Genomic DNA, 24,823 nt, shown 5'->3' with positions numbered 1-24,823 from the left:
TATTTGCTTACGCAGTCTAGCTGCGACTATGTTTATTTGGGTACGTATGCAAGTATTCACAAAACAATTACATATTTGTAATTATATAGTTAAATTAGTAATCACTTTGTCAAACACTTAGTTACACCGATATTAGTATGCAGTTTGTTTGCAGTAGTTTACCCAATATTCGTGCTCCTCCGCTGACGACCACAACGAATGCCACTCGTGCCGCTCTTTCTGTGAGAGATTGCCCCAAGTATATAAGTTTAAATCCGCGTGTATATTAATTAATGCCCCTTTAAAATTGTACATATATGGAGTACCATCATAAATTGGATTGAATATGCATATATAATAGATTCGTATAACATTATATGAATTTCTTCCTTGATAATTGCACACGCCAGTTTCATTCTCAATCTGTTTTCCCTTTTTATTTGCATTTTGTTCATCTCTTATTTTTTTTTTGTATATTTTTTTCGCCATTTGTCATATTTTATTTTGAGGCTGCCGTTAAACGCATCGATTTGAAGAACTTAACATAAATACCATTGGCTCTACCGATTTCATATATAATAAATATGTGTGGGACGAGGGTCGTGCAAGGAATTGGCTTGGATACGAAGACATTTAGATTGCCTCCTGAATGTGTGACCTAAGTTTGGAGAAGAGTCTGAGAGCTTTTTAGATAACTTTAGTTTAGGATGAGCTCCTGGCCAAATGGCGCACGGCTGGATTGGGATAAGTGCGCCATCCGGGGAGAAATTTGGGCCAGCAGGATTGGACTTAACGTCGGCCCAGGCCAAAGTTGAAGGGTTGCGGACGCGTCGTTCGCTTGTTCTGTCGGCCAGGACGCACTGCAAGTCCAAGGATTAGAGAGGGATATACGTGTGATCGAGGGAGCACAGTGGACAGTGGACAGTGGACTTACCAGCACGCTCGGCTGCCAAGTAGTTCGCTGGCGGCACTCTGTAGTCGATCTCGTTGTCCTGCTCGTAGTCGTAGTCACCGCGTTTGCCCAGTCCAAAGGAGTAGGGACGCGATCTCTTGCCCAGACCAAAGTTATAGACCGGCAGGCGCTTCATTCCCGGTCCACCGTTCGTGTACATGTAGGCACGTCGTCCCAGACCGAAGGCGTACCGCTCCACCCGCTTGTCGATGTTGTCGCCGCCGTCGGCCAACTCATCGGCGGCCAGCAGGACATCGGCATCGCTGTCGCCGCTGCGCTGATCCTGGCCAATTACCGGGGAGCTGGCGATGTAGCCGACGCAGCAAACTGCCAGCAGCAGGATGTGGGCGTGAAGGGAGTTCATTGTGATGCTGTGGGCGTGGCACGGTATGGGGCACGTCTGGCTGCTGCTACTGCTGCTGCGGCTGCTGCTGTTGTTGCTGCTGCAAAAAAGTCAGCAAAGACAAAGTGAGCAGGCGACGAATAGAATTTTAAGCACCGCTCCCCAATTCTCTGTGTGTCAAAGTGTTGCATACTTTGCGGCGACAGTTGTCGCCTCTCGTAAACAAGGATACTGGTGTATTAGGGTGGCCCAAAACGGCGTTAAAGTGAATGAAGGGATGGGAAGACAGTGCATAAATTAAGGAAAATAAATTCAGAATTAAAGTATTAAAATAAAAGGAGCTGAGTAGTAGAGATAACTTATAATTATTTTAAGAATTTAAGATATACATATTTTTAACACATCAAATTCCTATCGTTGCACAAATATAAATCCACCCTAATGCGTATCCTCAAACGAATATTTATGCAAAATAAAGAAACAAACAATCGACGTGGAATTTCGGCCCAACACACAAAATATGTCAACGGCAAACAAATGCCGACGCGTTGACAGCCCGGCAAAATGGCAACAGAAATTTGGCAGTGGCAAACAGAAGCAAACAGAGGCAAACAGTCAACGGAACCAACAGAAATAACGAACGAATAAAAATGGCCTGCAGAACACCGAAAAATGTGGCCAAAAGTTTGATGCCACCGCCGGCAGTCATGCGGAAGGTCCCTTGGTCCTTGATCCTAAGGATGCTTGGCCAACGCCAATTGCAGCAGACGCGACGGGTTTTTCTTTTCTGCTGGCCTTGCAGGTTGGCTCGTAAAAGTTATTATTTGATCCGCGCGATGAGATGAATTAAGTGGCTTAATTCCCGCCGCAGATGCCACAATTAGCCAAGTACAATTACCCAAAAATTCAAACGCGACCAGACCAGACCACTAAACTAACTTGGCTGGGGGAGTTCTGCTCGCTGGATTCCATTAGCGGAATAGCAGCGTCAGTCAGTGGCAGTCATCAACGCTTTTGTGGCGATGTCAGTGCCATCAATTTAAAGTGCACGTCGTGAATGAAGAAGCCACCAGCCACGAGAAGTAACGTGGTTGCATTTCCGCCGGAAAACTTGACAGCCGGAGCACGTAATGTCGAGCTAAGAACACCCGCTGCCTCCAGTTACTTGTTGTTTGGCTAGGCAAATTAACTTGCTGACAATTTTCCATTAGAAAAGGAGCTAGGGGCTTAAATGCCATGACTCTTGACTCGCCGCCGCACATAATTATGTGCAAACAGCGGCCGAATCAATTAATCGAAGCCTACGACGTGTTGGCTCCAAAATGTTGCGCATACGCACCGTGGGCCGGTCATAAATTCGCTGGGTGCATGTGCAACAGGGCCACAAATCATGCAACAGGTTCACCAAAGACCGCAAAAGGCCCGGTGGGAGCCCCTGACCTCCAAGTTTGATTTACAATGGAGGGCAGCGCCATGGTTGGCAGCTGTGCATTTTCCACGCAGGACAATAAAAGCAATGACTATGAGTGCGGCAGTGCGAAAGGCTATGGCCGCGAGATAATAGGCGGAAAATCGTCACATTTGTTAGACTTTATCAACCGCAACACGACGACGACAACAAAACGAGGAGCACCAGCGCCACGACGAACCAATCGTAAATATGACGGCGAGGGGGGGGCAAAACATGGGGTTTTGTGAAAAGTGTCAACACCTTTCACTATTATTTCCATTCCTGCAATAAAATCTTGTTTGTCGTCGACAACAAAGCGCCCTTGGCCGCAAATGAGATTCAGGCATTATCTGTTTATGAATTTATGCCACTTTTGGGCCATAACTCTTTTGGTCCGCTTGTCTTTTCTCATATCCGCAGCGGCGATTAGTTTTGACCGCCAAGCGGAATGCAACGGAAATTCAAAGGAGCAGCACCACGAAGGACCCCGTCTAATTAGGTTTGAAAGTTTGCAAAGTTTCCTTAGCTGCCGCAGCTGCCGAAGCAGAAGGCCATAACAACACGGCGACCAAAGGGATAGAAGCAAATTTGCAGCTTTGCACAGCAAGCCAAAGCAATTTCAGCTGATGTAGCAAATTACGACAGACAGATCCCTCAGGTGGAGCTAAAGCCAAAGCTAAAACTCAAAATTAGCTGGGTGCAATTGAAACGCTTTTTTAAATTGAAAGCCCTGCCGTGGGGCGAGAACGCCCATGTTTTCACCTTTACCCTCTAAGCTCTCCTAATTAAGTTACGTTCAGGTAATGAAGTGGCTAACTTCTTTGCGCCAATTTATGGCGGTTAGGCAATAAAGAGCCAGCATCACCGCCTTATGGCTCCCAGATCCTTTCTCAGGCTCCATTGTTTTGTGTTCCTTCTTTCTGGTTTTTTTCAATGTGGCTGACCCTTGTCGTGGAGCTCCCTTTTCCGTGTTGTTCTTTAATTCGACATGTGTATCAATTCTGCAAGTAAACATAAACTGACCCTGGAGGGGCGAATCATCCCCATCCCATAACTTGCCCCCAACATCAATCAACAATTGTCCTGCGATTTGTTTATTCAATATTCTCGTCCTTGGCTTTTGTGGATATATTCCTATGTGTGATCCCATTTTTTTCTGCTATTTTTTGCTCTCGGCGTGTTGTTATTTATTTAATTACAATTTGATTGAGGCTTGTCTTTTGTCTTCTAGCATTTTTCTTCTGCGACTGCAAACGTTTTGGCTGAGAGTTTGTGGTGCTGTTGACTTTGTTGCCATATGTCAATTGTTGCCTGAGGCAATTTATATAATCAAATTTGGTTTTGTCTTCTCGCTAAGCGATTGAAAATGAATTCAATTTGAGCGTTTTTCTTCAGATCAAAAACGAACACAAATTGCATTGGTTTTCTTTGCATACTTTTTGGGGCGAAAGTGCTGATTGAGTGTGGTGTTCATTTTAGAACGTGTCTTGGATATATTTGAAATTTAATTTAAAAGCAATATTTGCAAGAATCTTGATGTGTATTTATTAAATAATAATCGAAACACCTATCAATCTTTTTTATTTAGATACAAAGGGAAACTTGATACATCAAACATAAGTGTTTCACTTTCTTTGTAAGATTTCAATTTTTGGGATAAAATTATGAATTTTTTTTTGGATAAAAGTCTTCACTTGAATAAGCAATAATTACAGTAACATTTAAGTCAAAACTTACAGCGAAATCCAAATGCCGCTGGAAAAACTCACAGACCGAAAAGCACAGAGACCGCGAAGCAACTTTCAAAGGATCGACTCTAGGATGCAAGGACAGGATACGCGGTGCAACTCGAGTGTTCGAAGGTACCGCGGACTAAATCGGCTGCTGCTCCTGTGGCACGTTGACAGATCAAATGTCGGTTAAGTTTTGAATCCGCATCCGCTGGCGCTCGGCCTCTTATATGAGCGCTCTGCGCGCCCTTATCAACGAGCCACCCACACACACACACGACAGCCGCCAGAGGTGACGACACTGTGCGGTGTGGTGGATTCTGTGCCCGTTTCTCACCACAAACGGGGGGTGGGTTTTGGTGGCTCGTATTGCGGGGTGTCCTTTGCGCCAAGGATGTAACAAGTGTCCGTGGCCATGCGGCTTTGCCGGAATAGCCAGGCCAAGACAAGACACATTCCTCGCGGAGATGGTGAAACCAAAGTCGCGTTTCTGGTAAGGTGAGGAAAAATGCAGCTGAAGGATGCGCACACTGCACGTAGTGCGAGTTTGTATGCTAAGCAACGGTGCGTATGATGAATGCGCTGTTGAGGTTCATTAGGAGGTCGCTGTGACCGACACCCACGGCATAACATCCAACTATTTCTCATTTCAATGGAAAATTGCCAGCTGACTGGGTGCGCATTACTCAAATGCAGGACACTCGCCGTCGGCCCTTCTTTGTGGGGAATCCTTAGAGCCAACTGACAACTCGAATGACATGCAACCCCGGCTTTATACTCGATAAACCGCCTGCTTTTGCGGCTGTAACATTTCAAAAGCGCAAAAGTCGTGGAATTTTATGCGGAATGCCAGCAAATACATATATATAGTTTACAACGCCGGAAGGCATAACATTTAACATTTGTCCTGTCCTGATGCCACATTTGTCCTGCTCTCGAGTCCACTTTCTTTGCGGATTACACAAATTTCTGGCTTGGACCGATTCGACGCACTTTGTCGATTTCAATGGGAAATCCTTTAAGGTGACAGAATATAAAGACTGTGGAACAAGAGTGGTTTAAGTTTTAGGGTTACTAAACTCATATTATTATTTACTAGCCATTTTACTTACTAATACATTGTTGCTACTATTTTACTTACTTCTCAGTTTATTTTGCACATATTTCCGATCAATCTGCTTCCAATGCATTCCGGGCAATTACGCAGACGGAGGGGGGAGGGGGAAAAAGGAGCTGGGAAATAGCCATTACCCAGGGAAATCCCGCTGAGACGGTGCTCAGTTGTAAATAGTTTAATTACGAATAAAAGCAAAAATCGCTGGCTAATTGGAAAATATTGAGTAAATGAGCACCACCCATCCTCCACCCGAATATGGCTTAAAGTGTCCTGGGCGCACGGGTCGTATACGCAATGTTAAAAGCACAGCAGGGGACTCACCGAAATTGCATTGAGATTTGTGGCGCAATTACAATTTGTCCTAGAAATTGATACGTTTTTATGGCTTTCTGGGAAAAATGGCGGCTAATTGTGCTCGTCATGACGTCAGTCGTAATTAGTGAGGCATTAAGTTGCTGGAAAGCCAATGGCATCGATACCAGGCGATACCTTGGCCAACGAATGCAGCTGCAACCGGGGGATGTCATGGCGAATGGCTATATTCATACTCGCGACGGGCCATCGATCATAAATCAGGCTGATAAGCGGGGTCCTAATGACATGGCTCGTAACACCAAAACATGCCCAAAAGCGTGGCCTGACACCGCCGCGTCAACGCACCGGAACAGGTTAATAAATTTCCCAGCGGTCTAATCACAGGCCAAGCAGCTCATTTGCGTATTCGGCATCTGGCAACTGGCATCTGGATTCATGTGGCACATATGGCCACAAGGAGGATATGGAATGGATGTGGTGCATGTGACTCGGTTCGATGCGATTTTGGTCGGCTGTGCCACAAGACAAGTTCAGCTATAAATCATCATCGCGGTAGGCAAAATAAGGCAAAACAAAGACACCAAACTAAACATGCTGTTGGCCGGACCAAAATAAAAAGAAAAATAAATAAAAACGAGGCACCCAACCAGTTTAGCCCACACCTACTCCACACACACACACACACACACACACGCTGAGGCACTAACTTCCCACCGAAAAAATGCATAGGCGAAAACATTTTTGTAGTTGTTAGAGCGACGAAAAAAAAAAAAGAAAAAAAAAAGTATATACATATAACCAAAACAACAATAAAAAATGGAAAATCACGATTCTTATGCAGGTTTTCGGAGATTTTTCCCACCAACAAGTTTTCGTTTGGGGTTTTTTCATCTCTTTTAATTGATTCTGCGCATGAGAAAAACGCAGTGCAATGTGCACTTGAGATCCAGATGAACTTATGTGGCGTCAGATATCAGCAACAACAATGGCAGCGGCATGTGGAAGCCACTAACTGGCAGCATAAATATGCATTTATAATTAGAAGTTGGCCGCCGGGCGAATTTGCTCAGAGGAACAGAGTCGAAAGCTGAGAAGACTTACGGCCCAGACAACCGGCTGTCTTTTGGCCAGCATCGAATCTGTGGGGGGAATGTGTAAGTGGGTGGCACTGGGTGCAGTGGGCCAAAATAGCATCTGGATGAAGTACGAATGAGGTGGAAGCAATAGGAAGGAAGCAAGTTTAAAACCTCCTTTGAAAAGACGAATATGTTTATTAAAGGAACAAATTTGGATTAACATAGATTTATATCTTACAGACACTTTTAACTCAATTCGATTAACATAGATTTATATCTTATAGATACTTTTAACTCAGTTGCTAGAGAATAACTATGACTTAGTCTTAAGAACATTGCGAAGAAGCTTTCGTGTGTTTTGTCAGTTATTTTTAGACACTTCTGGTTAGCACTATTATTCTAGCCACAACTGTTAGCACTTGCCTTTCACAAACATACATACATACATACGTGTGTGTGCATAAGGTAACATACATATACATATGCAAGTGCGCCGGGAAGAGTCGTAAAATCGGCAAAGAATGTTGCTCGCTCTTCTGGTGCAGCTTCTACTCTCTCCAGTGCTCTCTTTCGCTCTCGCTGCGATGACACACTTTCCGACATATTTAAGTAGGTGAGCAAACGATCACCTGCGCTGGTGTGCGTGCCTGCGTGTGTGCGAGTGTTTGTTTGTTTGCTGGCACTTCAAGCACAAACATACGTTCTCCATTCTACGCTTCGCTGCATTGAAATTTCTTTTTTCGCTTTCTTTTCGATCCGATAGTGCCCTCCCTCTTTCTCTTTTCTTCTGTCCACCGTTTGTTCTGTACTCTTTCTCGTTCGCTCTCTCTATCTCTCTCTGTGTTTCTCTGTGTCGCTCTGCTGACGTCAGCAGCGACTGCGGTGCTATATGTTATATGGGTCACCGTGACTTTTTGGTTCTTGGAGAAAACTGGTAGTACGAGTCTGCTGCCTCTTCTGCTGCTTGTTCTTCTTCTTCTTCTCCTGGCCGAGGAAAGTGACGATCGATCGAAAGCGAATGCGTTTGCTTGCGTTGGCTTGTCTCACCTTTGCTCGTTTTCTTCGCTCTCTCGCCTCCAGTTGGGAATTCTTTTCGGTTCTTTTGGGGTCAGGTTCAGGCTGTTTAGAAAGGCATTTCCTCATTGGTCTGCAGTACGTTTGATTAGTCACTCGATTCAATTATGTAAAAGCATGGCCAAAATAAAGCTAAACAAACAAACAAACTACAATATATAAAGCCTGCTGCGAAAGGTGAATGAAACTTAATGAATGCCAGCAACAACAATAAACAGGTGAGTCGCTGCATTGCTTAGTGATTTTCACTTGCTGCCGCTGCTGACTCTTGTTGTTGTTGTTGTGGTTGTTGTTATTGTTGTTGCGAGCGTGCCTGTGGAATTCGCAAATTGTTATGAGTAAAACTACAACAAAAACAAAGCTCCACCGAAAGAGAAATAAGACAAAAATAAAGAAATACATACAAAGACGACGTAAAGATTACACAAGCGCAGCGTCGTCAATTGAGGGAGCGCATGAGGGGAGTTGGGTGGGGGATGGAGGTTGGGGAGAGTGAAGGGGCATTAGAAACAACACAACAACACTCTTCGCTGCAATCAAGAAAGCTCTCCCAAAAGCAGCGATTGCGACTGCGGCAGAGGCAGAAGCAGAAACAGCGGCTGCACAAAGAGAGCCACGATCAGCTGCAGACAGTACACCGAGAAAAATATATTGAAATAAGCAGAGTCCGGAATTGTACAATAATTGTTAGTAAATATAATAGTCGTTATCGTAAGCTCTTATGAAAAAATATGGTTTCCCTGACTCAGCAAACCCAAAACCCCTACCTCGCGCCTAAAAGTACGCTTTAAAAATCTAGCTAGTCAAAAATTGGTAAACCTTTTACATACAGTTTTTTTTGTACTTCGAACTTAGCTGTTTCTGTTACTTTTTAGATTCTTATCTTTTTTTCGGTGTAGAGAAATTTATCATTTCACTGCAGCACAGTCGCTGCAACAGCGACGTCGGCAGCAAGCTCTCGCCGTTGCTGTTTCTGTTTCAACAGCTGCTGATCGCAGTGCTCTCTTGTTTTGACAGCCCTCTCTCTGCTCATCGCTGCCGGCGTCGACGCTGGCATCGCGGTCGCTGCCTCTGCCGAGCGAGGCCTGGCCACAAAAACAACACCACAGCTTTTCGAAATTAGTTCTAGTGAGTCTGTGAAAGTGTGAGCGACTGCGAGGCGCGATCAATTGGCAAACAACCGCAAGCGGATCAACTGCTCTACACGCCACGCCACTCCGAAAATCGGCTAATAAATACACATATATTAAAGCGGGCTAGCCAGCAACAACACAAAAAAAAACATCCACATCACGTGCAACATGTCGCATCAGTGCAGCTGCGGTCGCGACCTCAACAACAACTACGTCTCGTACACGAACGCCTACGCCAATGCGAATGCATCTCTGGACCGCGAGGCGGCCACCAGCGGCAAGTCCGGCGGTCCGCCCCGCGCCCAGCTGACGGCCAAGGTGATGTTCGGCACGGTGGGCGCCATCAAGGAGCTGCGCGACAAGGAGCAGCAGCAACAGCAGCAGCGGCAGGCGGCACGAGCGGGCGAGCGGCGCAACTGAGTGGAGGCGCGCGGACGGGGGCGGGGCGGGACGGGGCGGGACGAACGGCCGCTGGAGCGGTCGAGTGCTGTGCTGTGGGTTGTCGGCGGGGGATCTCTGGCTGATCGGAGGAAGGATAACACGGAGATTTGGATAAGACACAAAGAAATCGCGCCACTTCAAGGATCTAAAGAATTCGCGTTCAGTGAGTGAGCGCGATCGTAAAGAATTCGCGCAACTCCCAAGATTCCAATGGGTAATCCAAATAGTTTCGATTCGTTTGACCCAAATGGTTGATCCCCGGATCACGTTAGAGGCTTCAAAGTGTTGGCAGGGGACAGGGCAATCTGTGTAACGACATTCCTTCTCAACAATAACTATCCAAAAGAAAAAAAAAAAAACACGGAAAACAACAATTAAGAAAAAAGAAACCGAGTACATCACATATTTATACACAACATTTTTTTTGTCTGCCACACTATCTCTAACTCTCTCCATCTCCTGTAAGCTTCAGCAGAACTCTTTGAATCAATGTAAATTGTTTATTGCATATACATATTTATATACATATATACACACAACATAGTGCAATACTTTAGCTATACACGAAAACACAAAAAACACACACACACACGCCTAGCTGTAAGTTTGTTTTATTTTGTAAGTGCACACGCATACACACACTCACTCATCTTACAATGTTGTTTAAATTTGTTTTGTTGTTCACGAGCCCCGCGATTTTTGGGCTGCGAGTGAGTAGTCCGGACACTTCCAGGTGCTTCCAGGTACTTCCAGGTGCCTCCAGACGCTTCCAGGTGCAGCTCAAAACGCAGGGCACGTAGCCCACACACTACACACACACACCCCCACACCATGTAAACCATATAAACATAACTATGCCTATGCGTAATCCTTAATACCTATACCTATACCTATATCTATACTACTGTTACTACTCTAATAAGCATATTGTATGTGCCGCACGAGGAGAGGAAACTCAAAGCTGTGCCCCCAAAATGGGTGGATGGTGTTTGCTCAAGTGATTCGTACTAAAATGGCAACGAAATGCGATTAATCGCAGTGTGAAGTGCTGTAAGTGGCGAAATGAGAGAATTTAGTTTAGAGAGCGGAGCATCTACAATATATTTATTATACCTATGAAATAATATTAAACTGTATGTCTACTTGTACATCTACATCTACATCTATTTATAGAGCTAATCCCAACAAAGGCGAATAAAAATCGAACTTTTAATAAATACAAAAAAAAAACAAACTGAAAATGGAAGAAACTTTTCGACTGGCGATTTCAATTACACCGACAATGAACTGCAGATTGTCGAGTGGGGGCGGCTTTTTGGGGGCAAACCCTTTTCTTTTGCCGGTCGTCTGCGTGTGAAAGTAAGAAATGAGAGGCAGCCAAAAAAAAAACACACAACATTCAAATAAATTATAAATTACAAGGGGGCGGACGAGGGGGGAGGGCAAACGTAAAATATGCGAAACGAAAGCGAAGTCTACGGCGAGAAGGCAGAAGCCAGAAGGCAAAAGGCAAAAGGCAACCTCGTGTATTATTTTATTATTCCAGCGATTCTTTTCGTATTCTGCCGCCGTCTCGCACTCTTTATCGCCCTCTCTTCTAATTACGAAGCACTCCGGGTCCGCCTGTCACTGTGTGCGTGAGCGGACCACACACTCACACACACACTAGCACACTAGCACACGCACTGCCACACTCACCGCTTCTTACGCTCGTAACAGTGACCCAGTCTCGAGTTGCTGCTGTCGTCATCGCCGCTGGGACAGCAGTTCCATTCCGATTCCGATTCCACTTAACGCCCACGCCGCCCTCACGCCACGCCCCCTTGGGCCGGAAAGTCAGAGCTTTTTGGGGTTTTTTTTAGTGCATACGCTTACGGAGAGTGCTAGACAGTTCCCAACCTTAATGGCAAATACATATTTACGGTTCTTAATAAAACTTTATTATAAAGTTTACACTTCCGAGAATTGCACAATTCGATTGTTTAGTGATTTATAGTAGGAAAGTTTGCTTTGCGGTTACTGATAGCACATGTATTTTTGATTATTATATGTACAATATATATATACTATATATTATATGTACTATAAGTACTTTACTCATTGAAATATAAGAAGGCAGGGTATCTGTCATTCGACTTCATGTACATCCGCCGCTTTCATTCTTATCCCCCATTTTGGAGGGCGCTCACAGTTCAATTGAATCCAATTGACCAAGTGCGTGGCTCTTGTCAAGCAAATACATTTGCTTACGTATACTTAATTTACGAGGCGTATACGTAATGCAACGCCCACCAATGCAACGCTCCACGGCCAGACGGGGGAAGGGGGGAATGGGGGAATGGGGGGAATGCTAATTGAGCCCATTTAGAGTGCTCTCCTCTGCATTATATTTTACCTTTGACTCGGTCTCCGTTCAATTCAATTGCCGCAGCTGCGGCGCAGTTGATGATCCAACTCTACGGATTAGCCCGATTCTCGACCGATTTCATCACCGATTTCGATCTGATAAGATTACGTGTAAGTGCAGCTAAAAGCGCTCGGGAGGCGACGAGAATCCGGCCATTAGTCCAAAGTGTGGGGGAATCTCAAGCTCGTGATTAAGCGTTTTGAAATCCCTGCAGCTTGTGGGGTTGGTTAAATGCATTATCCAAACAATTTAGCATTTATTCTGTACGATTTGTACGATAATTAGTAGCAATAATGTTGGGAAGTCATATGTTATTTGAGGTGCTCATTGTTTTTGAATTGGTTTTCCGGGAAGTATGAGAACTAGAGATGCGTGTTTATTTCTATGCCCACGCAAATGAAAATTCTTTCTAGGTTCATTTAAGCCAGCATACACTGCCAAAAATATTGAAAACAACTGATTGGGTTCTAGAAATTTGAAATATTTGTGAAGTATAAATATAAGTCATAGGAAGTTTTCTTATAGCTCGCTTAAAGTAAGGAATATGGATATACTTTGAATGGCGTTTACTAGGTATTTACTTACATATTTAAATACTATACCTAGTTCACCCAGATTCCCTAGTATTCACTATATGTGCGCCCCAAGACACTCGACCAACGATGTCAAAACTCTTGGCCAGCGGCACTATTTCCATACCCATACCCATACCCACTTCTATTTTAAGACATTTTGCATTGCTGATGTCATTGGTTTTCTATGCATATTCTGCTTTTCGCTGGGTCCAGTTTAGGTATAGTTTGCTCGATTTCCAAACCGATTCCATGGGTTAGTATTGGTGTTATTGTTGTCACTTGGCGGGGGTGATACTTGCGATACATCAGCATCTCAATTCACGAGGTGCAATTTTTGCGGCTCACCCAGGTGATCCCGACGTGGCTAAGAGTAAAAGCCATCACTTGCCCGCCGCCGGTAACAACATTTCTTTGTTGTTTATTTTTTTTTTTTTTATTTTGTATTTTTATTATTTCTCGAGTCGACTCGAGTGGAGTCTGCTTCTCTTTCGCTCTGCTTGATTTTTTCACTTTTTCCTGCATGCGCTTGTGGCAAGAACTTTCTCTTCTAATTGAAAGCAGTTCGATGGCGGCGGGCGATAAGCCGGCGGAGCGGTACGTAAAAAGGGGCAGCGGTCCGCTGAGCAAAGCAAAGTAAAGCAAAGCAAAGCATCCAGCTGGGCATCTTTTGATGAACCGGCTACGATGGATTGGATGGGATGTGGAGCTGGTTCGATGTGAATGGTCGGGTGGGGACCAGCCGATCCAGATGAATGGCGATCGGATGGCATAGTGAGACATTTCTTATATTTCTGCCTTAATGGGAACTTTATGCAGCCGCAAGGCATTTTATCTCTCTCGCTTCGATTTGAATACGGAAAGAGGCGACGGCGACGGCGATAAGCGCCAGCAAGTTGAAAATAAATAATAAATATTTAAGAGTAGAAGCGGGGTCTTGCTGCTGGAAAAAAAGCTGAAAAAAGCTGAAAAAAAAACTGAAAAAACTGCCACTACTCGGGCCGGGCAGTGAATGAAAGCCAGCGGAGAACTGGTCGCTTACCTGGAAGACTCTTTTTTCGAGTTGACGTTGGTGCTTTTTTATCTCCAAGTGGGTTTTTTTTTACTAGGTTTGTTTTTTTTTTTTGATTTTGGTGAAGCTGTGGCATGTCTCGGGCTTTGCGGCTCGGCATCTTTGCTTCTTTGGCTTCTAATGGCAGCCGTGAGGTGAGAATCGATTTAGTTCGGTTTACGACGATCCCAGATACAAACGCGAAAAAGTTTTCGTTTCGTTGTGTGTTGTGCGCTTGCCTTAGGAATATACAACAAATCTTTGCCAGGAGTCGCCACCAGGAGACTAGCTAAGCAGCCAACTAGTGGCAACAAGTCAACAAGAAGATAGAAAATACAAAATCGCAGAACCAAAACAGTGAAAGTTCCCGGCTAATTGCTGGCAGGTGTTAATCACGGCAATTACGAACTACAAATTGCGCACCGCACTTGGGGTAAATCAATTTCCGTTTTTGCGCAAAAGATCATCCAACAAATTGATTATTATTAATGACCGGAGTGCCACAGTTGGCTAAGTGAGCGTTACAGCCAAGTTCCAAGTTACAGCGAAAAGTCGGTGGTCTGTAAAATTTCACTAGGCCCGCGATTTCCTGGCGGCTATTATTATATGATATTATATATATAATATATATATGTAGGTGGCTTTTGGAGCTGCAGACCCTTGAACGAGGAAGCGAAAAACGGCCTTATGCAAGCCCAAAGTCTTCAGACTAATTGCATAATTTTTCATGTGCCAGTGCGCATATATTTTACTTTAAATTATGAGGGATGTAAAGATCCCAATAAAATCTACGTTTATTCAAGTAGCAAGTAGTACTTGGTAGCAAGTAGTCTAGAGTTTATTGGGCACCATCCCACTGCTACAAAAACACCTCCATGTGGTCAGTGCACTAAAAATTAAAAAATGATTGGACAGTGCCTAAATTGTAGGCAGTGAGCAGTTACCGGCCATAAAATATTTATTGCATAGACCACTGGCAATCTAGACGCCTGTTATGCGCTCATTGAGGCATATAAAGCATTCCGCATTGCATCCAAAAAATAAAAAAAAAAGTCTGAAAATAAAAACCAGCAAAGAAACAGCATAAAAATCATAAATAGAGTAATTAACTTTTAATGCGATGGTTACAAAAAATGCACAGAACTTGAAGCTATCCATGGCCTTTACTTGTTTTAAAAACACAGCTGTTAAGAAAAATGTATAAAATAACTTTAAAACCCAATAAACTCAATCAACTGGCGTATTTAAATAACAACCAACTCGAAAATCACTCGTCCAAAACAAAACAAAATAAATGCATTAAACAAAACTGCAGAAAAAGTGAACTGCAACAAAGAGCGAGGGAAAAGAGAATAATAATATGGTTGGGCGATAATAAGTTGCAGTTGAAGTGCATTACTCATTATTGTAATTAGCTGTTCGCAGCTTAAAAAGTCAAAATTAAATATTAGCAATTATTTACAACTTTATCGATGTTACAAGTGGTTGCCACTGCTGATGTAATCGCAAAAGAAGCAACGGCAGCAATTATGCATTGATATTGATATTGGCTACCCAAAACCAACGTAACTTTATTGATAATTATGCTTAATTTAACCCCTTATCGAGCTTCAGTAGTTTTTGTTGCAACTTTTTAGCCTCGGGGCAGATTATAGAATTTGTGGTTTTGGGGACTTCATCTATTAGTAAGCATTTAACTCATTTGGCATTTGGCTCATTCAAAACAACTTAATAATAATAATAACCGATACGGAATTGTGATTTCTTAAAAAGTTGCTCCTTCAAGGCACTTTTTTCGATAGGTATTACTTACAAACTTCTAAGTTTGGAATAATTTAAAAAATCGTACAAGGAATGAGACCCTCCTCCCAATGAGATTCCTCCTTGGAGATTCCTCCTTGGAGATTCCTTGGGCAACCTTTTCGCCCACTGAACTTGACAGCGAATAAACCATTGCAGAAGTCGCCGCTGGAATGTTGCAGCCATCACTTCTGGTGGCGCTGCTCCTCCTGCTGCTCCTGCTGGTGCACTTGGAGCATGCCAGTGGCAAGCCGCCCACCAAGGAGCTGCCCCGTCCGCTGAGTCCGCTGCCGGATCAGGAGAGCGAGGAGCAGCTGCAGCCGGAACTGGAGGCGAAGGCGACATACCAGAGCATGCGGAATGGACGCTCGCGACGTCCCACTTTGATGGATGTGGCCTTGCAGCAGAGTGTGCGCCAGGGTCTGGATGCCATGACCGAGCTGTATGGTCGGATTCAGCCGGAGATGCTGCGCACTGGTGGGTACTTCTTCTCTAGTGCGACTTTTCCCTAACCTTGAATCAAATCCTCGAATTCTAAAGGACAAACCCTGCAGGACAACCATCCGGCCGCGATGCTGTCCCGCTTCAATGCTCCCACCACGGACTCGGAGCGCCGGGAGATGGCCGCCTATGCCACCATCGCCGCAGCCAAGGCCTTTCGCAAAAAGTAAGTTCCACGGACTTCTGGGTGGGCATGGATATGCATGTGGGTGTGGATGTGAATGTGGGCTGGATACGTGGATTGTGGCGGGTCATAAGTTCATCAGCCGCAAATATGTGGCTATGACATATGAAAAAAGTTATTGGCCAGCGAAATGCGCATGATTAAAAATCAAAGTGGACTCCGAGGGTGGCTCAAGTAGTTCGGAGCTTTAGGGTCAACTTGTTTTTCTCACCCTATAATTATAAACCTTGAAGAACTACGTTGCTTACTCATCTAGTTCTTTTGAAGTACTAGTTTGCATTTTAAGTATTAGTATAACTTAAAAACAATTTATAAATATTACTTATGCAAGCCATCTACTTAAGCATGTAAGTTAAAAAAACTTATTTAATTTCGAAGATACTTTCTTCACTTTCTTAAGAAACGAGCCACTGATGAAGGCGAAACAATGAACTACACATCTTATTCTTTGAACATAGCTATCATCAAATTATTATTGACTATTGATGGATTGATGGTAAGAGTGATTCGTGGAAAAAGACTCCACCAACTTTTCTAACAAAAAAAAAAAGCACACCTCGCCCCCCGCCCCCGATCACCCACAATTGAGTGGGCATGGTCGCTCTCGAGTTTCTGACCGCCGGCAATCTAATGCAAAAATAGCCACAACTTTGTGTGCAACAAAAAAAAATTGCTGGAGAAGACAAAAGGCAGAAAAGTAAGCAATATTATTGAGTTGAGGACCCCCCGCCCCGCCGCCCGAGTGCCCCTGCCCCTGCCCCCGCACCCCCTCCGTGCCCACAATTACCACCGGCAACTTTCTCGCTTGATTAACGAGTTCTACGGCATCCATGGCAGCAGCTTCACAGCTAATGAGTTGGAGCTCGGTGCTGGGAGCTGGGAATCCGAATGGCCTGGAAGTTGGCTGAAGTGGAAGTGGGCACCCCGTGCAAATACCGAATCGTAGCCAAAAGCGATGGGAGTCCAACTGCGATTGCTCATGACTAAGAGTCAACTTTCACTTTGACATTGAAATGCCGCATAATTGGCAGACAAGAGCAAGACACCAAAGCCGTATCCAATTTTAATTCCGATCCAAAATCAAAGCCCAATGCCCATATTCGGCTGCATTAACTGCAGAGTGAGAAAAATCATTCGTTAATTTAACACATTTAAGTAAAACACTTATTCATATTTAAATCATAGAAAAGGAATATGGAAAATCCCAGTAATCCTCGACATTGAGTTAAATTTCTAAGCAAAGTGCCTGAAACAGAACTATGATATAATTTGCAGCATACTTTTAGACAGCTTTCTGTGCGATTTCTTTGATTTGACTAAGAACCAGTATTTTTCCCCTGTGTATTCGCTTCACGAGGGGTTTCAAGGGGTTTGGGTTTGGGGTTGGGTGTGTGTAAATAAAGGCGGTCCGGGTTAAACGAACTCTTTGGTCGGGCAGCGGAAATGGCAGACTCCAACTACATTGCCATCTCCGTTTCCAACGCCAACGATTGCTTGCAGTTTTTCCAGTTTTTCCGCTGACAGCATTTTCACTTTTCACAAACCGTTGAAAACCCATGCGATTTTCCACACACACTCAGACGAACTGCGAAAAGCGCTTTGGGTTGAGAACTTTCACCTGGGGGCAGCCGTAAAGGCAATCTACTCAGGTGATTTCGACTCAGGTGCAATGAGCTCTGACCGCGTCGAATGCAAAGCCCGAAATGTGCCCGAAATCGCATTTATGTAATTGCAATCAATGGAGCGACAAGGCGACACGAGACGAGACGACATCTTCTCCAGAAACAGACAATTGCCAGACAAAAGATGCTGATGATGCTGTTGATGGCCATTAATGGAAAATGCCTTTTGCTCCACTGCGATGTGTCCACAATCAAATTACGAAATGGCCAACATGTTTGGTTCGATGCGGTTTAATTAAATATCAACAAATATACTCATGTATCGTCCATCGACAGTCGACAGTCTGAAAATGATGATCGTTGCCGAGATGGGGCTCGTTAATGGTGCCAAAAGCAGCATTTAGCCAAATTAGAAGCCAAAGAAAGCGACAGCGTTAGAAAAATATCACACACACTGCACATACATACAAGCATATGTACATATGTACATACATGGCATACATGGCGTATACACATAACCGAATGGCACATCTGGGTAGCTTCAGATTTGGCATTCGCAATTTGATTACATCAATACAACAATACTCAAATACTCAAATACTCCAATACAGAAATACACAAAGAAAAAACAGGGAAAGGCAAAGCTTCAGCTGCTGCGACGGCGACTGCGACTGCGACGTAGACTGAAGCAGCGGCGGTACAACTGATACGCTGGCGATGAAAAGAGAAAAAAAAAAACAAAAAAAGAGCCAAAACTGAAACACAAACAACAGGCGACTTTCGTTTTCTACCAGCCAATTCGGCCTCAAGCTCCACGAAGATATACGAAAGTTGAAGTTTTTTTATTGTGTATTGTGCTTTTTTGCTGCTCTTTCACGGGGGGGCAATGAACTCCACAGCGAGCAACAAAAACAAGAAAAATATAAAAAACCAACGTTGCGGCTGCGCTTTGCGTCCAGATTGCGTATACGCCGCGTGAACTCAAGGCAAAGGGCGCTTGCACCTTTAATGGGCAACTTTTCCACGAACAAAACCAGGCTTAATGCGAGCAATGACAAGTGAACAATGCGCATTAAAAGCCTGGGAAAATGTATGATTTTCCACTTTCACCTGCTGACAAGCGGGAAAACTGGAATAACGTGCCGAAACGATTATACACTTGCGCATCCATCCCCTTGGCGATCATCGCAAATGGCATTCAATCATCGCTAATTATCGCGGCTGTTCGTGTGCAGAAAAGTGAAAACTCCTAGAAGATTGATCGAAAGATCGCAGGAAATTGTATGGCAGGCAGGAAGTCGAAAGAAAGTAGAAGCGGCACGTTTTCAGCTAAGAAAATTGGGAGGAAGTGCAGAAACAGGCGCTTTTAACTTTATATTAAACAAATGCCCGTATTCAATTCATTTCATTCAGTAAGTTATATATATAGTATATAGTAGACTACTTGTAGTATATAATAGTATAATAATATATATATATACAAGTAGTAGAAGTGCATGGTGGTGCTTCTTTGAAACTTAGATAAATCAAAGTATCTTTGCAGCTAAGCTTGTAGCTTAATTTGTATTACTTGTAAAAAGCTTATCAAAAATGATATACTACGTGAACTAAATTATTAGTACTTATACATTAACTTACAACTTTACTTAACTTGAATGATCTAAAAAGTAGGGTAGAACAAATTCAGAATGAAGCAAGATTTATACAAGTTTTGAAAGGTTTTGTTCCAAAATTGCCTTTTTCTAGATGCCATTAAGTTAGTCACACTTTAAACAGTTAAACCAGTGAATCATAAGATAGTGGTGCTATATCACAAACTTTTGTTTAGCGATCAACACACATTATACCCATAAATCCCCAGTGCGAGTGTGTTTCATGAGCCAGTGATTATACCCCTCGGCATGGAAACGAAATGAAAATTGACAAAAAAAAAAGAAAAAAAAGAGTTGCTAATAAACGCGGCAAATGGAAAGCAAAAGCGGTTAAATTAAAGCCAGCGGCTGCTCACCGATTTCTTGTGCGTTTTTCCAACGCCAGTGGGCTTATAATTCGCTGGTGGATCCCAGCAGCTCCAACTGCTCCAACCGCCGAGTGGCGAACTCGTTTCCACCAACCACCAACCAACATCCACCATCCAACATCGCGGAGTCGAGCGTTTTATAAATAGAAGCCAGCGGCACGAGCAGTTGGCACTCGATCGAGAAATTTGAGCGCAGCCATGTCGTGTGCTCCTCACCTGGTGGCGGGATGATGGCGCCGCTCCTGGCACCGTCATCCCACTGAACCCACTGCATCATTCGCCTCGATCTCTTTCATCGACAGCTTCCAGCACATCGATGAGCTGGCCCGCCAGTCGCACACGCAGCGCATCTCGCTGCGTCGCACCGCCTTGGAGGGACTGTGTCCGCCGCGGGATCCGCCGCCCTGCATGCCCGCCGCGGAGCGGTACCGCACCCACGACGGCACCTGCAACAACAAGCGGCGGCCGCGTTGGGGCGCCGCCCAGATGCCCTTCAATCGCTTCCTGCCGCCGGAGTACGGCGATGGCGTGGACACGGTCCGGAGTTCCGCCGACGGCAGCACCTTGTCCTCGTCGCGTTTCGTCAGCCTTCTGGTGCACGGAGCGCGGGAGGGCGAGGCACCGCTCACCCTGATGATCGCCCAGTGGGGTCAGATGCTGGACCACGACATGACCTCCACCGCTCAGCCGCGGTAAGTGGTAGCTATGATATCTATCATATGGATATTCGTTATATTCTCTTGAACGACAGTTCCATCAATGGCTCCATACCCAGCTGCTGTGGCGGCAAGGACTTCCATCCCGCGTGCTTTCCCATCAAGGTGCCACTGGACGATCCCTGGCTGGCGCCGCTCAAGGTGCGCTGCCTGGAGTTCCTGCGCTCGGCTCCTGCCCAGCGACGCGACTGTGTGCTCTCCTGGCGGGAGCAGACCAATCAGGTGACCTCCTACATCGACGCCTCGCCCATTTACTCGAACAGCGCCAAGTCCTCCGATAATGCCCGAGTATTCCGCCACGGTCTGCTCGTCTACGGGCGCGGTGATCCCGCCGAGGATGTGTGCCAACGCGGCGCCATTGCCACCAAGTGCATACGATCCGGCGATGGACGCAGTGGTGAGCAGCCGGGTTTGCTGGCCATGCACCATGTCTGGGTGGGCGAACACAATCGGATTGCGCTGGAGTTGAGCGAATTGAATCCACACTGGAGTGATGAGAAGGTGTACCAGGAGACGCGCAGGATTGTGGGCGCCATGTTCCAGCACATCACCTACCGGGAGTTCCTGCCCGTCATTCTGGGCAGGGAGGTGGTGAAGCTCTTCGATCTGGAGCTGATGCCCTCGGGCTACTACGAGCGCTATAGTTCAAAGGTCAATCCCACGGTGGCCAATGCCTTTGCAGCCGCCGCCTTCCGTTTTGGCCACTCGCTCGTCCAGAACTCCTACACCCGCTGCGATCGCCATCACAATGTGATTAATAATAGTGAGTTTGCTTAAGCCACTTAAGATCTAAATCTTTATAAACTTGAGATATCTTCCTGCAGATGTCAGCCTACATGAGGAGTTCCAGCGTGGTGACATCGGCTCGGCGGGTTCACTGCATCGTCTGCTGCGCGGCTTGGCCTCGCAAAGAGCTCTGAAGCGGGATGAGTTCATCACGCCCGAACTGACCAATCACCTGTTCCAGACACCCGGCTTTCCCTTCGGCTTGGATCTGGCTGCCATCAACATCCAACGGGGCAGGGATCATGGCATTGCTCCGTACAGCGCTTGGCGAGTGCCCTGTGGTCTCAGTCCCATTCTCAGTTGGGATGACTTCGGTGGGTTGTGACCCCCCGTTCATCCTTAATGTGCTCACCTGTATTGTATCGTATCCATTGCAGCCAACGTCGTGGGTCCGGAGTCCGCCAAGCGCATTGGCCACGCCTACCGCAGCGTCCACGACATCGATCTGTTTGTGGGCGGAATCGCGGAGCGTCCGGTGGTTGGTGGCCTGGTGGGTCCCACCTTCGCCTGCATCATCGCCCAGCAGTTCAGCAACTCGAGGCGGGGCGATCGCTTCTGGTACGAGAATGGTGGCTTCGAGAGCTCCTTCACGCCCGCCCAACTGCACTCCGTGCGCCGCGTGTCCTTGGCACAAGTTTTGTGCCGCACGGTGGGTGGTGGCACGCTCCAGCCCCACATCTTCATTCCCGCGGAGTTCGAGGACAATGAGCGACAGACCTGCGGTACGGGCAGCCTCAGTCCCATCGACCTGAGTCCGTGGCTGGAGCAGGATCCCTTCCACAATCAGCAGGTGCCCGACCAGGTCTTCACCATTGGGCAACCCGAGCTGGGTTCGGTGCAGGTCATCAAGGAGGACAAGGCGGGCTTCTCCAACCGGGTGAAGCCCATCAAGCCGCAGGTGGAGGTCAGTCCCTCCTCAGTCAGCGGCTTCCATCGACCCACCCACAACGCGAACCTGACAACCAAAGTTAGTGACAAACTCGACCTGAGACGCAAGACGGTGACCAAGAAGATCAGTAACAGTAGCAACAATCGACAGACCACTAGGAAACCCGTGGGCGGAGTCAACAACAAGCTGGACAAGTCGCCCAAGATCACCCTGAACATCAAGAGCGTAAATGTGAGGAGACCTGAGGGATCGGCAACCAGAAGAAGGGTGATCATCAACAATGTGCCCGTAGAGCTGCGAAGTTCGGGTGGCAATGCTACGGCAGAGGAGTTAAAACCAGGACAGTTGACAGACGAGGACGAGTTTCACGAGGACGCAGACCAAGAGGTGGACATTGAGGAGATAGTGGAAGTGAGGGCTAACAAGGATGAGCCAACAAAACTGACCAAGACAGACCCAAGCCAGAACAGAAACGACTCAAGGACAGCGGGAACAGAGCAGACTGACAAGGATACTTCCAGCGAAGCCAAGGGAAAGTCCACTAAACGTGAACCGAAGAAAACTGAAAGACGTGACGCCAGAAAGTTGGAACCTCATCCAGCGGCAAAGACTCCTGACCAGACAGCAGACTCTAGACTATTGCACCTCCAACGCAACCGCACCACTACTCCAAGGGACTTCCAGGTCAGCTCCACGGTGAGTTTGGAACGCTCCACGCGACAAACCAAAGCTCCAAAGGTTAGTAAGCCCACCAAGAGGGCCGTGGAACTGAGACAGTACCAGAACAGACCGCTCTACGAGCGACCCCAGAAGGTGGTGGTCAACGGACCGAACGCCGACCAGTACGAGATCGAGATCAACATACGACAGACGAACAAGAAACCCTCATCCCGACCTTCGACTCCTGACTACGCGGAATACACGACTGTGAACAAACCGTACTACAACACGAACTACGCACCACACTACATGGACTACGCCAGCACCACGCCCATTCCGCTGCCCAGCTATGGGTACCATCAGCCGCTCGCGGAGATTGGCAGCCAGGGTGTGAGGACCAAGCCACCGACCATAATTTATCTAAACGACAACGACGACCGACGGACGACAACTCGGGCACCGAACATCTTCCAGAACTTTCTGACCTTCGCCACCAACAGCTTCAATCCCTTGGGCATCCGCCGTCCCATGCCCACGACGCCATCTCCGATCTCGCAGAGCCACAAGGAGCCGGCACAGTTCGAGAACAATGTGGTTCACAGTCCGATCAGTAACTCCCACATACTGAGTGGAGGTTCCTCCGCCTCGTACTCACCGCGACCGCCTTCGGTGCACTCGTATCCGGTGGCCACCAGCACGCAGATTGGCTCCAATTCCGGTTCGGGATTCCTGCACGCTTCCAGCAGCGCCGTGAGTGCGGGCCACTTTGGCAGCATCTCCGGAGTGGCCACTGCCAATGGAGCGGACAGCACGTTCAGCTTCAACATACGGCCACGTCCCAGTCCGGAGTTGGGTCCAGTTGTGAGCTCCTATCCAAGACCGGTTTCCAGTCAGGGCGGAGGTTCCTCCTACCGACCCGACTACGCTCCTGCCCAGAGCGAACTGTACTATGACAGAGAACTGACCGCTGACCGAAATCCCAGCCCGTTTTCCGGCTCCAGTTCCGCGCACAGACCACATCAACAGACATTTTACGGACGGACACCGGAACTCAAGGAGGTGGGCAACAACAGCAACGAACTGACCCAAACGGAGCACAAACTGTACCTACAGGACTACGACTATGTCAGCAGAACGCTATCCAACCTGACCACGGACGAAAGTAACCAGCCAGATGACGACACCGATTACGCATACGACGAAGACCTGCCCAGCAACGATCTGGACAAGACGGAGACCCGAAAGGAGACGGAACCAAACGAATTGACCACCAAGAAGTTCGACATAGACGGCTACATGCGACCACAACTGATGCGAGACGCGACCCACAACTCGACCGACTACAACGTGACCTCACTGGACGACAACTACGTTATGCCCATGCTGGAGAACAGGACGCGGACGAGCTACGTGACCGAGGTGCCCAAGCCCATGCTGTCCACCTCCAGCCGGAGTGTGACCAACAGCAAGGTCACCATCTTTCCGGACAGCCTAGGCAAGCAGTTGACCAACGACATCCTTGCGGACGAGACGACGGACGACTATGTGGACGCCAATGGCCAGACAGAGGCGCGACTTAAAGCCCAGAAGCTCAAGCAACTGGCCAGCGTGGCATTCGCACCAATAACCGTACTGACCAAGCCGGACAGACCGGACAACTGGGTGATCTACAACAAGGCCAGCGAGGAGCCACCGCTGCCACAGCCGCCATCCGTCAACATGGATGTGGCGCCCACCGGAGAGGTGCCCACTCCGATCAAGAACTTCAACAATGCGTGGCTTAAGCAGGATCTAAACGCACGGCCGGAGGCAACACCAACCAGTTTGGAGCACAGATCGGAAAAGGCGGAGGAGGTGACCACGGTGGCAGCAGCGGACAGTATCTAGAAATGCCAAATTATCCCTAGATTGCTTATTTATTTATTTATACTTCAAAGGCAAGAATTCAATCCAACCAACTGTCAATTGTGGTGTCTTATTTGTAATATATGATGGGGAAGATCTG

General features: G+C 46.6%; 3 protein-coding genes across 4 annotated transcripts; 2 read left to right on the top strand and 1 right to left on the bottom strand.

Annotated features, from left to right (window-relative positions):
- Positions 1-2: 2 nt before the first annotated feature.
- LOC6538670 (allatostatin-A) lies at positions 3-4,660 on the bottom strand. Its single transcript, XM_002099154.3, has 3 exons — positions 4,462-4,660; positions 914-1,374; positions 3-839 (listed from the first exon to the last, which is right to left on the bottom strand). The coding sequence occupies exons 2-3, from the start codon at positions 1,293-1,295 to the stop codon at positions 769-771; spliced, it is 453 nt and encodes a 150-aa protein (XP_002099190.1). The 5' UTR covers positions 1,296-1,374; positions 4,462-4,660; the 3' UTR covers positions 3-768.
- Positions 4,661-9,152: 4,492 nt separating this feature from the next.
- On the top strand, positions 9,153-10,844 carry LOC6538669. Its single transcript, XM_002099153.4, has one exon. The coding sequence runs from the start codon at positions 9,338-9,340 to the stop codon at positions 9,587-9,589; it is 252 nt and encodes an 83-aa protein (XP_002099189.1). The 5' UTR covers positions 9,153-9,337; the 3' UTR covers positions 9,590-10,844.
- Positions 10,845-12,022: 1,178 nt separating this feature from the next.
- LOC6538667 lies at positions 12,023-24,783 on the top strand. Of its 2 annotated transcripts, none has more exons than XM_039375411.1 (7): positions 12,023-12,127; positions 15,600-15,917; positions 15,981-16,107; positions 20,070-20,459; positions 20,519-21,246; positions 21,308-21,583; positions 21,647-24,783. In XM_039375411.1, the coding sequence occupies exons 2-7, from the start codon at positions 15,614-15,616 to the stop codon at positions 24,703-24,705; spliced, it is 4,884 nt and encodes a 1,627-aa protein (XP_039231345.1). In that variant the 5' UTR covers positions 12,023-12,127; positions 15,600-15,613; the 3' UTR covers positions 24,706-24,783. The 2 variants fall into 2 exon arrangements, with proteins under 2 accessions (XP_039231345.1, XP_039231344.1); XM_039375410.2 differs by lacking the exon at positions 12,023-12,127 and adding an exon at positions 13,797-14,073.
- Positions 24,784-24,823: the final 40 nt, after the last annotated feature.

This window comes from Drosophila yakuba, chromosome 3R (genome assembly GCF_016746365.2).
Source record: "Drosophila yakuba strain Tai18E2 chromosome 3R, Prin_Dyak_Tai18E2_2.1, whole genome shotgun sequence".
In the NCBI taxonomy this organism is placed as follows: domain Eukaryota; kingdom Metazoa; phylum Arthropoda; class Insecta; order Diptera; family Drosophilidae; genus Drosophila; species Drosophila yakuba.
This window is presented reverse-complemented; position numbering and strand designations above follow the sequence as displayed.

What these genes read in the sequence shown, in the direction of transcription:
- LOC6538669 (XM_002099153.4), top strand. Translation starts at nt 9,338, where the DNA reads ATGTCGCATCAGTGCAGCTGCGGTCGCGACCTCAACAACAACTACGTC.
- LOC6538670 (XM_002099154.3), bottom strand. Translation starts at nt 1,295, where the DNA reads ATGAACTCCCTTCACGCCCACATCCTGCTGCTGGCAGTTTGCTGCGTC. An exon ending in CTTGGCAGCCGAGCGTGCTG is followed by an intron (nt 840 to 913) that starts GTAAGTCCACTG and finishes TTGGACTTGCAG; the next exon opens with TGCGTCCTGGCCGACAGAAC.
- LOC6538667 (XM_039375411.1), top strand. Translation starts at nt 15,614, where the DNA reads ATGTTGCAGCCATCACTTCTGGTGGCGCTGCTCCTCCTGCTGCTCCTG. An exon ending in GCCAAGGCCTTTCGCAAAAA is followed by an intron (nt 16,108 to 20,069) that starts GTAAGTTCCACG and finishes TTTCATCGACAG; the next exon opens with CTTCCAGCACATCGATGAGC. An exon ending in TCTCAGTTGGGATGACTTCG is followed by an intron (nt 21,584 to 21,646) that starts GTGGGTTGTGAC and finishes TATCCATTGCAG; the next exon opens with CCAACGTCGTGGGTCCGGAG.